This window comes from Haemaphysalis longicornis, unplaced genomic scaffold, assembly GCF_048455015.1.
Source record: "Haemaphysalis longicornis isolate Haplotype H1 unplaced genomic scaffold, Haemaphysalis longicornis Haplotype H1 scaffold_3, whole genome shotgun sequence".
NCBI lineage: Eukaryota > Metazoa > Arthropoda > Arachnida > Ixodida > Ixodidae > Haemaphysalis > Haemaphysalis longicornis.
This window is the reverse complement of record NW_027526335.1, coordinates 86,913,827-86,928,009: the sequence shown is the minus strand read 5'-3', so window position 1 is coordinate 86,928,009 and position 14,183 is coordinate 86,913,827. Positions and strand designations below refer to the sequence as shown.

At 44.1% G+C, this 14,183-nt stretch overlaps 1 protein-coding gene across 1 annotated transcript in view; it reads right to left on the bottom strand.

The window, feature by feature from the left end:
• The window catches only part of LOC144174775 (WD repeat-containing protein 17-like), a 122,855-nt gene that overhangs the window by 51,323 nt on the left and 57,349 nt on the right, over positions 1-14,183 (bottom strand). Inside the window, exons 13-18 of the mRNA XM_077703651.1 lie at positions 12,635-12,756; positions 12,411-12,539; positions 11,049-11,207; positions 6,835-6,899; positions 3,894-4,118; positions 3,582-3,681 (exon numbers count right to left, since the gene is read on the bottom strand). Of these exons, the coding sequence (XP_077559777.1) occupies positions 3,582-3,681; positions 3,894-4,118; positions 6,835-6,899; positions 11,049-11,207; positions 12,411-12,539; positions 12,635-12,756 (800 nt within the window). The remainder of the gene's footprint in view (positions 1-3,581; positions 3,682-3,893; positions 4,119-6,834; positions 6,900-11,048; positions 11,208-12,410; positions 12,540-12,634; positions 12,757-14,183) is intronic.

Below are 14,183 nucleotides of genomic sequence, written 5' to 3'. Positions count from 1 at the left end.
CCCCAAGCACAGGAAACAAAAAATACCTTAAAATAAATACCCCAGAAAGTGGAGGGGAAAATCGCCCCGCCGGTAGCGTAGTGGTCATCGCACCAGACCGGTATTTTGGAGGTCGTGGGTTCGGATCCCACCTTGCGGGCATTTTTTTTTCACTTTCTTTCTTTCCAAATTCTTTTTCTGTTTCGATGACCTACCACATCCTCCTCTTTGCTTTCCCAGGTTTTCTTGGCTGCCAACTCTTATTTCTGCCTTATTTTCAACGAGCCCCTTCTTTCCTATTCTGATTCGCTACATGCATAGCGAGGTCCTCTGTTCTGGCAGTCTTGGTGCCATAGGAAGCTTAAGAGGTTTCAACGCTGGTCGACCACTCTTGACATGTCGTAGACACTCGAGTCACGGACTGGGGGTAAAAAGGTCCCCTTCACCCCGAGTAGTCCGAGTGGCGCTAGCTACAACCCCCAAGCACATGTAGGAAACAAAAAATACCTTAACATAAATACCCCAGAAAGTGGAGGGGAAAATCGCCCCACGGGTAGCGTAGTGGTCATCGCACCAGACCGGTATTCTGCAGGTCGTGAGTTCGGATCCCACCTGGCGGCATTTTTTCTCCACTTTCTTTCCGAATTCTTTATCTGTTTCAGTGACTTACCACATCCTCCCCTTTGCTTTACGAGGTTTTCTTGGCTGCCAACTCTTATTTCAGTCTTATTTTCAACGAGCCCCTCCTTTCCTATACTGATTCGCTACATGCATAGCGAGGGCCTCTGTTCTGGCAGTCTTGGTGCCATAGGAAGCCTAAGAGGGTTCAACGCTGGTCGACCACTCTTGACATGTCGTAGACACTGGAGTCACGGCCCAGGGGTTAAAAAGAAGGTCCCCTTCACCCCGAGTAGTCCGAGTGGCGCTGGCTACCACCCCTAAGCACAGGAAACAAAAATACCTTAATATAGATAGCCCATAATATATATATATATATATATATATATATATATATATATATATATATATATATATATATATATATATATATATATATATATATATATATATATATATATATATATATGGAGTAGTAGAACTTTGAAGATGGTAGAGAACACAAGCGAAGAAAAACTTCGAACAAGGTAAAAGCACGATTGTGGCCTACGTTTCAGCAAAGAGAACTGAGGAAAGCAAGTTCTCTTTGCTGAAACGCCGGCCACAATCGTGCTTTTACCTTGTTCGAAGTTTTTCTTCTCTTGTATATATATATGTATACATATATTTTCTCACCACTTTCTTTCTGACTCAAAAAATTCTTCATCTCTTTCTATGACCCACCACAACCTCCCCTTTGCTTTCTAAGGTTTTCTTGACTGCCAACCCTTATTTTCTGTCTTATTTTACCGAGCCCCTCATTTTCCATTTCTGATTCGCGCTATATATATATATATATATATATATATATGGTTAAGGGAAAAGGTTCCTGACTATGAGGTTAGCTGTACGATAAAGAAGTCAAACTGAAAAACATAACATTTATTCTAACGTTTCGACCGGGGACCGGTCTTTTTCAGATTAGTTAGTGAAGTTAACATTTTTTAATATACGTAAGAAAGAAAGAAAGAAAGGAAGAAGAAAACGCGCGGAGAGTGGGGTCCGAACCCACGCCTTCCGATTTGACCTCGAATGACTTACCAATTCGGCTGTCTGGGCGACTGTGTTCTCCTTAACTTTCTGGGGTACTTATAATTACTAGAACTGTATCTGACGCTTGAGGGTGGTAGCCAGCGCTATTCTTACTACACGGGGAGAAGGGGACCTTCTTTTTCAACCCCCGGGGCGTGACTCGAATGTCTACAGCCTGTCATGAGCTGGTAACAGGCGCGAAACCCTCTTATGCTACCTTGGCATCAAGGCTGCCAGAACCGAGACCCTCGCTAGGCCTTCGCAGAATAATATAGGTAGGAAATGAGGGGCTCGTTGAGGAAATACAGAAAGACAAGTCGGCAGTCTACTACACCAAAGGAGGCATAGGAGTGTTGTTAGGCTATTTTTTTACTACGGTTTTTCCTTTCTTTCTTTCTTATGTATAATAAAAATGTTAACTTCACTAACCGTAGTAAAAAAAAAGAGCCTAACAACACCCCTATGCCTCCTTTGGCGTTGTAGACTGCCGACCTGTCTTTATATATACATATATATATATACAGAAAATAAGGGTTGGCAGTCGAGAAAACCTCGGAAAGCAAAGGGGAGGATGTGGTAGATCATTGAAACAGATGAAGAATTTGGAAAGAAAGAAAGAAAGTGAAGAAAAAATGCCCGCCAGGTGGGATCCACCTGGCGGGCATTTTTTCTTCACTTTCTTTCTTTCTTTCCAAATTCTTCATCTGTTTCAATGATCTACCACATCCTCCCCTTTGCTTTCCGAGGTTTTCTCGACTGCCAACCCTTATTTTCTGTGTTATTTTCAACGAGCCCCTCATTTCCTATTCTGATTCGCTACATATATATATATATATATATATATATATATATATATATATATATATATATATATATATATACAGAAATAATTTTCAAGGTGTAACTTAATTTGGTCAGTCAGCGCAACGCACGGAGAGGAAAAAAAGGTACTTCCGGATTTTCTTTCAACTACCTAATTCCGCCTTTTGTCGGAATATTTAATGAGAATAGAGGGGCCATTCTCAGAAGAGCTCGATAGTATTTTTTATCACTTGTCCGCTGTACTACCTAGCAATTTAAACCAAAGCACACATCCCGGATCAAAAGAAATGTTTCTTTGAAAGCTCTTTATATAAAATTTACTGTGACTAAAAAAGCTTCCGCACAAATATTTGCCCTTAAACCCAGTTCTTCAAAGCCTCTCATAGGAGTCTACGATTAAATTTCTCTTATTAAAGCAGGCGTTTTGAGCTCGTGTGCCTGTTTCCTGCCTGATAACATGGCCCTGAGAGTCATATCCATTTATGCCGGTTAGCAACAGTTTTAAGTATTCAAGCAAGGCAAAGTTTTATAAAAGAGTATGTCTTTTGTAAGGGATTCCTGACAAGCGGTTAGTGCAAGTGAAAATGACAAAGCTTGGGCTAAGATCTCCACCGCGAATGTTGCGGATCGGCTCGGTGAATAGTTCAACAAATGGACCCAAATGGAATACTGTGATAACCTTTATTTCGGAAATGAGGCTGCAGTTTTTAGCAACAATGATTTTTTGTTGCTCACAGCCCTCGGGTTCAGTGTTACAACGTGGCGTACATCACTAAATTGAAAGTAAAAACAACCCCAATACTCAGTTGTTAATCCTTTTCGAAGCATGAAATCTAATCTGTTTAGGAACATAAAATCGAATTATCAACAAGCATAAAGGTGAAGGCGGCTTGATAATTGGGCTTCCAGAAACACCAATACTCTTCTAGTTTTTTACGATATCTATGGGCCTATTGTCACATTAAAGCGGCTAGAAAAAAAAAAAACAAACGAAACCTAACAATATTGCCGCCTCAGGTTCGAACGCTCCCCAGAAAACATTCGGTGCGCCTAAGTTCAGACACCAAGCATTCTAAAAAGTGGGGATGTACCTCAGTGTCGTCGACAGTCAGGTGACAGCACGCCGCCAGAGTTGGCGTTCCTTCGGAGAGATACTTCTCGGAGATGTCTCTGGTGCAGTCATGTAGCAGCCTGCGTTAGACCGAACAGGACACATGCACAATGTATTATCTTGCTTGTAGTACATCACTTATGTGCAATTAATCTTACAGAATGTTTGTGAAAGAGGAAGGTTCGCCTAATACTGGCTACACGAGGGAAAATTTACAGCGAAGATGGTCTAACTTGTCCACGGTTTCGTTGATCTTCCCAGCAGACACGGCCAGCTGCATGCATTGGCTTACTTTTCAGAGTCGTTTTCTTCGTGTTGCCTGGTGTGCCCTTCAGGTGGTGTTTCCGTGTGGTTGCTCTCAGCCTGCGATGCCTGATGCGTGGAGAGCGCCAGGACGTAGGCGCTGTGGGCCTGGCCTCGGCTTCGGAGGAAGCCTGTGAGTTCTCTGACTTTTCCGAGGGCCACCATCAACCCGACGGCCTCTGGACGATCTTCACTCACGAGGGAGTCGCATCTCCTGCAACGTGTTCCGCTTTAATTCTATGACGCAGGATGAAAACAAGTAAACTGAATTTTCACATTTGGTAGAGCTGCTGTGTTAGTCTGTTTGTTATTGTTATTGTGACGAAAATTTAAGGATTGGCGTTTGGTATAAACAATTCGCAGCCGCGAAAAATAATTTTCAGCCACCGAGCCTCCTTCTCAAATGCTTTAAAGGAGCCATGAAGACAAAATACAAGTTGGGTTTATTAGAAAGACTGCTTAGTCCCGATAACAATGATACCAATATCATCGCAATCTTTGAACAAATAACGGAGATATTAAAGAAAACGGGTGAAGCAGTCGCGACCCCCTAGCCAATTTCTCCCAACTTTTCTATGACGTCACGGAACCTTGTTTGTGCGATTGGCGGCCGCCTAACTGACCTGTCGCGACGACACATGACTGGACGTCTGTAATGGGGCCTCTAGTTCCATTTGACCACATCACTTGAATGCTAACGTGCAGTTAACACACTAAAAATTATGTTTTATTGCTGGCCCGTATGACGTCATTCTTGCTCATAACACGTCACTGTGACGCAAAATTGGAAAGTTTTAAAATAATTCTTGCTTTTTTTTTGTTAAAAAAAGATCTTTTGTGGCTGTAATGGAGCTGAGTGAGACACTGGAATCCTAGTGCTTTCAAATTACACGAAGTTGCATTTTCTCTTCATGGCTCCTTTAAGTAGTATTTCCTGCTCTGTTAAAATATTTCAAATTCTATTACAGAATAATTCGTGTTTGGGTAATTTTACAATGTTCCTGGAAAATAGCAATCAAGCCTGCTAAAGGAGAGTGCGAAATTGTCTAGAGGCATACATTGAAAGCTCGTTTGTTTCCCATGGTCCGGCAAAAAAGCACACAGTCCATAATCTGAGAAAAAGTACAAAATCTACTAAATTGTCGAATCACTGAAGGAGCAAAGAAAAAAGAGTAGCACAAAACTACGAAAAGCTTCAGCTAATGGCCAAAGCTGAAGAGGACGATCCCAAACACACAAGAGTTACAAGGAACGACAACGCGAGCTGTCATATGAACGATAGCAGCTGGAACGGCCGAAAGGACCGTAAACCGAACCGAACCGCAAAGACGTATACGCCTGCTTACGAGTAAAGCTCAAACCATAAATACGTTCAAGCTACTGAAACTTCGAATCGACTAAGGCCTAAATGCCTTATGCGCAGGAGCAACTGATGTTCAGGAGCAACGCTCGATACGAACAAAAAAACATGGGCATGTGAAGCTGTCGAATATATAGGTGCAGTCTTGCACAAATGAAACGTGATCACAAATATATGGGTCAAAACATACAAATCGCACGATTTCTTTCCATGCAGGTCAAATTGATGCGTACATTATTACAGCAACAAAGTTGGGAAAGCTGGCTTTCCAAACGCACCAATAGCGCGCCATTATGTCGCCTACAGGAACAGCATTTTTCAATCTTGCGTGTTCTGGTTCATATTTTCGTGCTCGCATTTAATTTTTACACGACTCTACGTCAGTTGCATGGTTTACGCCTGCGCATTCTATGCTAATATGAGCGCCCAAAAGGAGCCAGATAACATCAGAGAACAATTCCAAGCACCCTTTTGTGTGCCCTTACTCCTGTAACTCTAACCGACAGAAATCTTCTGCCCATAATATTCGAGTTGTGCTATGGAAGAGATCTGTGTTGTTCTATCTCAGCAGCCACTGCGGAAATTAGTAATCTCACGCTCATTCTTATTTGAAGATAACTGTTTAAGACAAGTGCACGTAGAAACTCCTGTGTAGAGTAACGGTGATGAAGAAAGGCAGGAGTCAAAGGGTTAGAAAGTGCTGTACTGCCGGAGAACTCGACAGAAAAAAAAGGCGAACGTGACTTGCACCAAGGGCGAGCGCTGAAAATGACCAAAAGAGTCTGTCAAACTAAGCCGTACATCGCATAGCACCCCAACAAGCAAATGAAAATGAAAACCGAGGATTGAGAGGTACACAAGACTACTCTTCGATTGCAACCAGAGGCCTATTCGTGAACCAGGACGTCACTGTTCATCCGAAAATACCACCTGTAAGAAACCCAGCAGTTGTTTTAAAGTGAAGTTATCTATGCCTCCATGATGGCGTTCGATGTCGCCAAATATAGCGCTGGAGAAAAACGGACTTTACACAATGAGTTTAACGAAATGAAGATTATAAAATCCACATCAAGTGCTTAAAGAAAAAAGAAAAGAAAACGCTTCCCGTGGTCGGAATCGAACCTGGGTCCCTCGCGTTATGAAGCGAACGTCTAACCGATTGCGCCATGCGCCATTCTAACGCGGTTGAAGAAGTTTGGATTTTGGACTTTGATTTTGACAGAGGTCATGGGAGAAAGCTTCGCGTTTTAATCATCTTTTTCTTAAAAACATGGGCTTCCATTTTCTCTTAAAATTTCTTCAACTATTCGCGCAACTCGTCCTTTTATCTTCCTGGTTATTTCGCTGAAAATAGCTCGTTTTGCATATACTGCTCGCCTGACTTCTTTCTCCTCCATTTTTGTTTTGTTCTGCAGAACGAACTACGACCGAAACACAATACCCACCTTCTATACAACCTTATAGAGGATCGGTTAAGTCAGTGATAGTCAGCTAAGCTCAGCCAGAAGGCAGCGCAGAAAAAAGGTCCATCAGTGTTTCATGAAAGCGCAGGCTTAGTGGGCAAGCTCACCGTTTGGCCAGTTGCTGCCAATACTGGTACGACACACCTGGCGCTAGTGCGAGGGCTTCATTCCACTGTAAAAAAGGGGGGTGGGGGAGGAAACTGGAGGGTTAGTTCAACTATTGAAGAAATCGGTAAGAATACGGAATATTATCACACGAAATCGGCGTGTTTATAAACGCGCGCGCACACACTCTTTCTGAGCACGTTCCTCAAGTTAGCGACGGGCGGACGACACTTGTTCCTGCTAGGCTTTCCTTACTTACTCTGCTGAACTAGAATCTTTACAGATATTATGTTATTGCATTATAATCTTTACGCTCCAGTTCAGGGACTCAATGGACCTGCACACTTATTTGGGTACTTGTGGCATGAATTTAGAACAAAAAAATCACTGCCAAATTAAATAGTGACAACTGCCATATTTAGAAATAGAAAAAAGATTGGTGGTAGCTGGGCAGTTGCGATACAGACTTTACTTTTTCGCGTACGAGCAGTAACCGAAATTTTCTTCATCTCTTCTAGTGGCGAAAGATCTTAGTACCGAAGCTCGCCAAGCATTAACTGTTGGCCCGAGTTATACGAGATACAGTATACTCTTGTTAAAACGAAGCCTTCGGGGGAGAATACTAACTTCGTTATAAGCGATACTTTGTTGAAAGCGGAGATGATCTGCACCCGATGCAGTGCAGTGGGGAACATAGAAGATATTGAATGAACACTTAGAATGAAGCGAAATTTAGAATAAAGAGATTTCGTTATAACGAAGATTCGCTGTATTAGTTTATGTGCATGCTTTCCTGAGGAGTGAGGAACTGCGTGCTCATTTCAAAAAGGGCGGGGCCATAACGTATCTTGGGAAATTATTTTCGTGGTTGGTGCTTCCCTTTAAAAGTACTTAGCTGCGACTGTGCCGCGTAATATACAGCAAACACTATGACGAGGCATAAATAGGGTAACGTAGATGGGCCAGCAGAAAGGAAACGTCTATAAATACAGGGAAGCGAACACAAAATAAAGCGTTTTACTGTACCCATTTATGCGCCGTTACGCGCGGACTTAACATAAAAGGTGCTGTGTTCTATTCAGTCATCAGATTTACTGGAAGTTCCGATGGGCGATAAAATGCGCTTTCGTCCTTTTTTTTTCCCCCGCAGCGGCGAATTCCAGTATACGCCTGGTAGCTCGAAAGTGGATTCACGTGTTTCGCCAGTCGCTCCCGGCACTATAGCTCCACGGTGAAGCACTCTTTCTTGTTGGAGGAAAAAAACAACAGAAAAAAAAGTTTGGCTAGAACTCCAACAAATCACTATCGTTCCCCTCGACTTGACGCCTAAATTCGTCGTATTTGTCTGCTTTCACAGTCGCCTGGAATGTCGCAACCCGCGTACGGCTACCATCGTATTCGCGGCAGTGTGACGCCAGATCTTAGGTCATTATTGGAATTGGATATATTATTGAACTTGGAATTGGAATATCGGATTGGATTAGGTCATTATTGGAATTGAATTGAATGGAAGCAAGCCAAGAGGCCTTAAAAACAGTCGCCAGACCCTCTTTCACTACGCAACAATGTATGCCCTGAAATTTAACGTTGCTATCTTAGCTAATCAAGGCTTGCCTGAGGCATTTTATCGTCATTAATTTCACTTTCTGTCCGAGCTTTTACAGCTGTAGTGGGTGAGCTCAGTGCCTGTATAAACTCAAAAGCCTGCTTCACCGCAGTTTTTACAGTTTTATGGTGGCGCCCCATTCACAGGAAATTGTACTTTTTCAAGAAAATCTGTTTGTGGCTAGGGTTCTGCCTTAACAAAAACGCCTTGCACCAAAGCCAACTTTATCACGAAGGAAGGAAGGAAGGAAGTAGAAGAAAGGCAGGAAAGTTAATCTGGATAGAGCCTAGTTTGCTATCCTGCACGGTGGGAAGGGTACATAGGCAAAAAAGAAAAAGCACAGAATGAAGAAAAGTCGGAGCAGACAAGTTTGTCCAGCTCTGAAGCACTAAACGTTCAAGTTCAGTGATTGCCACTGGGGGCTTTCAGTTTATAATCTAGAACTTAAATTCGTCACCCGTAGAAAGCGTAAGAGTTCCTTAATCGCCTTCTGAGCGGATGGCAGAGAAGGGCAGTGACACATAATCTTCTCCTCCAAAAATGACCGCCGAGAGTCTAGGTTCCTCAGTGCTGATGACAGCTTCTTTCTTTCAGGCGAGTAGCGTGGGCACTCGCATAAAACGCGGCGTATCGTCTCCGGCGTGCCGCACGTTTCGCACTCCTCACTTGCTGCCATTCGTATTAAGTACGAGTAAGCATTTGTGAATGCCACCCCAATTCAGAGACGGTAAAGAAGAGTTGCGTCAGACTGTGGGAGGCTTAGTGGAAGGGGACGTTGCCGGTGCGTGTCAAGGGCACCAATACGTGCACACGGGAACTCTTCTGTTGACCATTGAGAGATTGTTTTTTTCCCGTCCAAGTATGCGGAGGGCCCTAGCTGCGTCCGTCCTAGACAATGCAATGAGCACAGTCGTCGCTTTTTGATGCGCCAACCGGGCGGCAGCGTCCGCACTTTCGTTGCCAACAATGCCGCATTGACTTGGAAGCCACTGCAGGGGGACATCACGACCCGCCGGGGCAGCACGGTCGTACACCATTCTTATTTCTGTCAGGAGCTGTTCGTGATGTTCCCGGCACAGGGCTGACTGGAGTGACTGAAGTGCAGGATCCGAATCACAGACAGCCCATCTCCGGCAGCTCAGCACATGCCTTTGTGATACACTTCAACGGCTTAACGAAAGCCCAACGGCTGTGACTACAGTTTCATCAAAACTTTTCCGAAACAATTCTATAAAAAATGGCTGCTAATACTACTCTGTCATTAAACTGAATTTTATTTACTGGTCATAATTGGTTTTCAGTGAAGTTGTAAAATTTGCAGGATTCCCGTCTGCTGTCGGTATGGCTAGTGAAAACGACTGTAACTCTTCTTTTATCACAAATTTTCTGACAAAAATTGCACGAAAAATGGCGGTTAAAATGACTTAAATATTACGCCGTGTTTCATTTACTCCTCATAATTTATTTGTTTACAGTCAAGTTGCAAACGTTACAGAATTCCCGGCTGCTGCCTTCTTACGGGCTTCTCCACAACATGAGAGTACGTATGGCGGTGCACCCTTTACAGGGGATCCCAGATCTTTTATAGCGAGAGCACTTCGAGGCCGCGATTAACAATAAGGTTTATTTATTTCTCTCTCTCTCTCTCTCTCTCTCTCTCTGTGTCTCTGTCTCTCTCCGTCTCTCTCCGTCTCTCTCTCGCTCTCGCACGCGCGCGCGCGCGCGCAGATGTAAGATGAATCTTGTAAGACGTTGCTGAGGCTTCATCGCACCTTTTGCTATGGTTATTTTCTCCTCATCGTTACTAAAAGCCACATCAACGTCATACACGCAAAAGAAGCCTCTTCAGTGCGGAACTACCGTTTTTATGGCGGTGCTCTCCTTGAAGGAAACCACACACTTTGCCCATATTTGCCCGCGTGATTAGAGTAACACTGGATCAATACCATTAAACAGTCGCTTCTTTGTGCCACTAAGCGTTTTATGGTGGTAAAGCATTCTCGGGAGGATACGAACGCTCATCTTGGAGTTCAGTATTTGCGGAGAGAAACAGCAACGTGAAGAACGCAAGCACGCCTCAGTGGTGCACATTGCACAGACGGATTTACAGCTTTCTTTTGTAATTTTGGGCTGAGGTAAAACTGTGTTTTAGTTCAAACGCAAAGACAAATTCAAACGCAAAGATTGCACTAAATCTCGTTACAAAAAAGTTCTCAATGCAGCAAACTCGGTATAAGTGATAGTTCGTTAATACAAGTGAGTATGATTTCGTTTTTATGAACAGCGATGGTGACTACTAAACACTCCTAATAAAACAAAATTGTGAATAAAGAGATTTCGTAATAACGAGGATTTACTATATTTTATTTAGTGCAGCACTTGTCCCATTAGGGGTGCAACCTGAAAAAAAAAAAAAAAAACCGTTTGTTCCTTCCGTAGGGCTGGAACGAAGTCTACGGGCACAATGATTGCTTCGACGCAATTCCAGACGGTGTACCTTTCATAAAGAAACAAGAAAACGCCCCTATAATTTTCTTCCCGTCTTTGTTGGGGCTATAGAACCGTGCAAGCGCATTCGGTGTGTAAGCAACATGTTCTCTTTGTACTTGCCGCTCCGAGCTGAGTGAGGATCTCGCAGTACTTGCGAAGGTTCCCCGTGGAGAGGTAAAGCTGAGCGGCCTCCTGGAGGGACTGTTCACGGCTTGGACCACCGACGCCTGTGCTCCCGAACCGCGTTGCGGTGACCAGCTCCAGCTCGTGCGCCTTTGACTGCACCAAGAAAGGGGGTTACACCGGCAGCCGTGTCTGCTTGGGTAAGGTGTTGGACTAGCGAGTAGGAACTAGGTCGCGGGTTCGGTTGCCCGTTACTGCGGCTGCTTTTTCGATGGAAGACAAAAACACGACTACGTGTAAGAGGTTTCGGCGCTCGTTTAGAGTACATAGGTGGGACGTGTAAAGCGCAGTATTTAATACAATGGATGACGACAGATGTTACGGACGAGTACTGCTTCCAACTAAGACTTATCAGAAAAAGAACAATTTAAAAAGTAGAAGAACGTTGCATATTTGTTTGTTTCCTTTTCGTAATAAACCTTAGTTGGAAGTAGCGCTTGTTTTTGTCATTCTGTCGTCGTCCTCCGTGTGCGCGTTCCAAACTTCGTCGAGAAATGGAAAACAAACTCGCCGATAAGTTCGCCTTGTGAGGTGATATGAACTATTCCATTACGTCATGCTAAAGAGCTCCCTCCGGTGCAGCGTGGGCGGACAGGGCGAGCGAAAATGTCACTGCCTATGAAATACTAAATTAAGCACAAGACGAAAAATCAATTCCTATAGTTGCAGTGGCAAGGCGACTGTGCACCTGACGATTGGCATAGCAATTTTGAGCGGGGTAGAACTACCGCATTTATTTTTCATCCAAGTACGCTTTCAAAGCATTGTGTCATTGAGGTGCCGAGGAAACAATCAGAAAGAATTTGCCGACATTTTTTAAGTGTGCTCATTACTGGTGGGCCCTCAGTAAAAGTATTAACATATATTTTAAATTTAACGCGAACACTTAACATTTCGGATGTATATGGCTGCGGCAGCGAGACAGTTAAATTCCTAGGAGTATTTACAGTGTATTACGTCCACTATAATGGGGTTTTGCTTTCCGCCTACATAGAAAAAATGTGACCAGGAATCAAAACAATGGTATTTTGCCCAGCCGTAGAGGGCTCCTGGAGGGGCAAATAAAATAAATATGCGTAAAAGATATAAAATACGCTTCACTTACTTCAAGTTTTCTCAAAAGCTAAGGGTGGCAAATGGAAGCGAGAAAAAGAATTGCTCGAGCAAAATGGCGAAACGGACAAGTAGGAACGACGAGCTTCGAAAAAGCCAACTTAAAATTGCGTGTTAAAATCCTCGAACACAAATTTCAGACGAAAGGGAAAAAAATTAAAAGCATTTTTTTTTTCGAAAGCTTACCGCTTTGAGCTTGACGAGATGGGTTCGATGCAGTAAGAGCGCATCCTTATACGAGTCGGAGACCTGGGCGTCCTCCCCCCTCGAGACTATGCTCAGTAAGTCCCACAAGTTATTGACTCCCGGGGGATCCTGCAAGGGCGATGAAGAAAGGGCACAGATTGTCTTCGGGGCTCGCCCGCACGCAGCGAACGCCCGAGTTTCGCTATGGATGCAGGCATACTCACGCAAAAGAAAGTCGTCCAGGCCCTGAGTGCCTCCTCGGTTCGGGCCGACTTGTGGGTGTTCTTGAGATGCCTGGCCGCCGAACCACATAGCATTTCCTTGCCTCTCCCCAAGGAGTGCTCTCCTAACGGAAACAGAAAAAAAAAACGCAGCAAGTTTTGTTGATGATGTAAAAACCTCATGCTGGTTTTCATTTACTTTTACACTCGGTTCAACAGAAGAAAACAGAATTGATTCTTATTGTTGATGCAAACATCGTTTGACGCACGATTAGCGGTCTACCAACATCGCTTTACATCACCAGTGTTAGAAAATAGGATCTGTAATTTCAGTGGGGTGACGAGAAGTCACGATTAATTTCAATGTTTGGTAACTTGATTGACCTAACGTATTCTTAAATACTGCTACCATGTCGTCGAGCTGGCGCTTTGTGCGACGCTAAACATTAAAGGCCGAACGGTGAACGCGTTGAAACGACCTAGTGATGTCGAGCCAGGGTCTTCCAAAGCGCGAGCCCACAATAGCAAACGATTGAGAGCGTCGGCTAGCACAAAACCTTCATTTACGTAGAGGGACAAAGGAGAGAGAGAGAGAGAGAGAGAGAGCGAGAGAGAGAGAGAGAGAGAGAAGAGAGAGAGAGAGAGAGAGAGAGAGAGAGAAAGAGAGAGGGAGAGGGAGGGAGAGAGAGAGGGGGAGAGAGAGAGAGAGGGGAGGGGGAGGGGGAGACTGGTGCGACATGCTTTGGACCGAGGTATTTTATGTTTAATTTAATATGACAAGCTGCTCGAAATTGATAACCGTAAACAAGCCCTGCAGGTGAGCTTCGGTTTACGGAAGCAATAACAGGCTCAGGATGTCATACAAAGATTCGGCGCCTCTTCCGAATAACGTGTGTCGGGAAGACTTGTGCGCGGGTTAGCCCGTCGGACAGTGCACACTCTGTCACTGTCCAAGGAGGGTTTGTAATACCGTTCGACGCCTCGGCTGTTTAAAGAAATCGGTAGTTGTTCCCTGAATCCCCGAATTCCGAGAACTGCCAACAAAAAATAACCCTGCGTGCCTTAAAGTCGGGGCCGGCTGAACGTGGCTACCAGTGTGAACACTTCTTTGTAACACCCTGTGAGGGTGGTGAACCATTTTGATAGCTCCTGCGAGAGCGTGGTGTACTAAGGCAAAAAACAACAACAACAATGGCCAGCCTCTGAAACTTCATTCAGGTCGGTCTTTCTGTTTCAAATTTCAAGGAAAAGCGCCCGCCACTTCGAGGGAACTCATATGTTGCCCTCAGACCACCGAGACAATGGGCCATCCCCAGCCACTATTACAGTGTAGAGGTGTGTCGTGCGGGGAAAAAACCAATGGATAGCGCGGGTCCCTTCTGCGATGAAAAAAATGTATGGAGCGCAGGCGTCCGCCAGAGGACTCCTGTTGCAGCCAGCGCCACCTATAAGTTTTTAAACTAGTCTCAACAGTTATTTGATGGGTTTTATAAAACTTTATATCAGGAAATAAATAAATAGGACTATTTAGGGCCATAAATGAGGAATAATT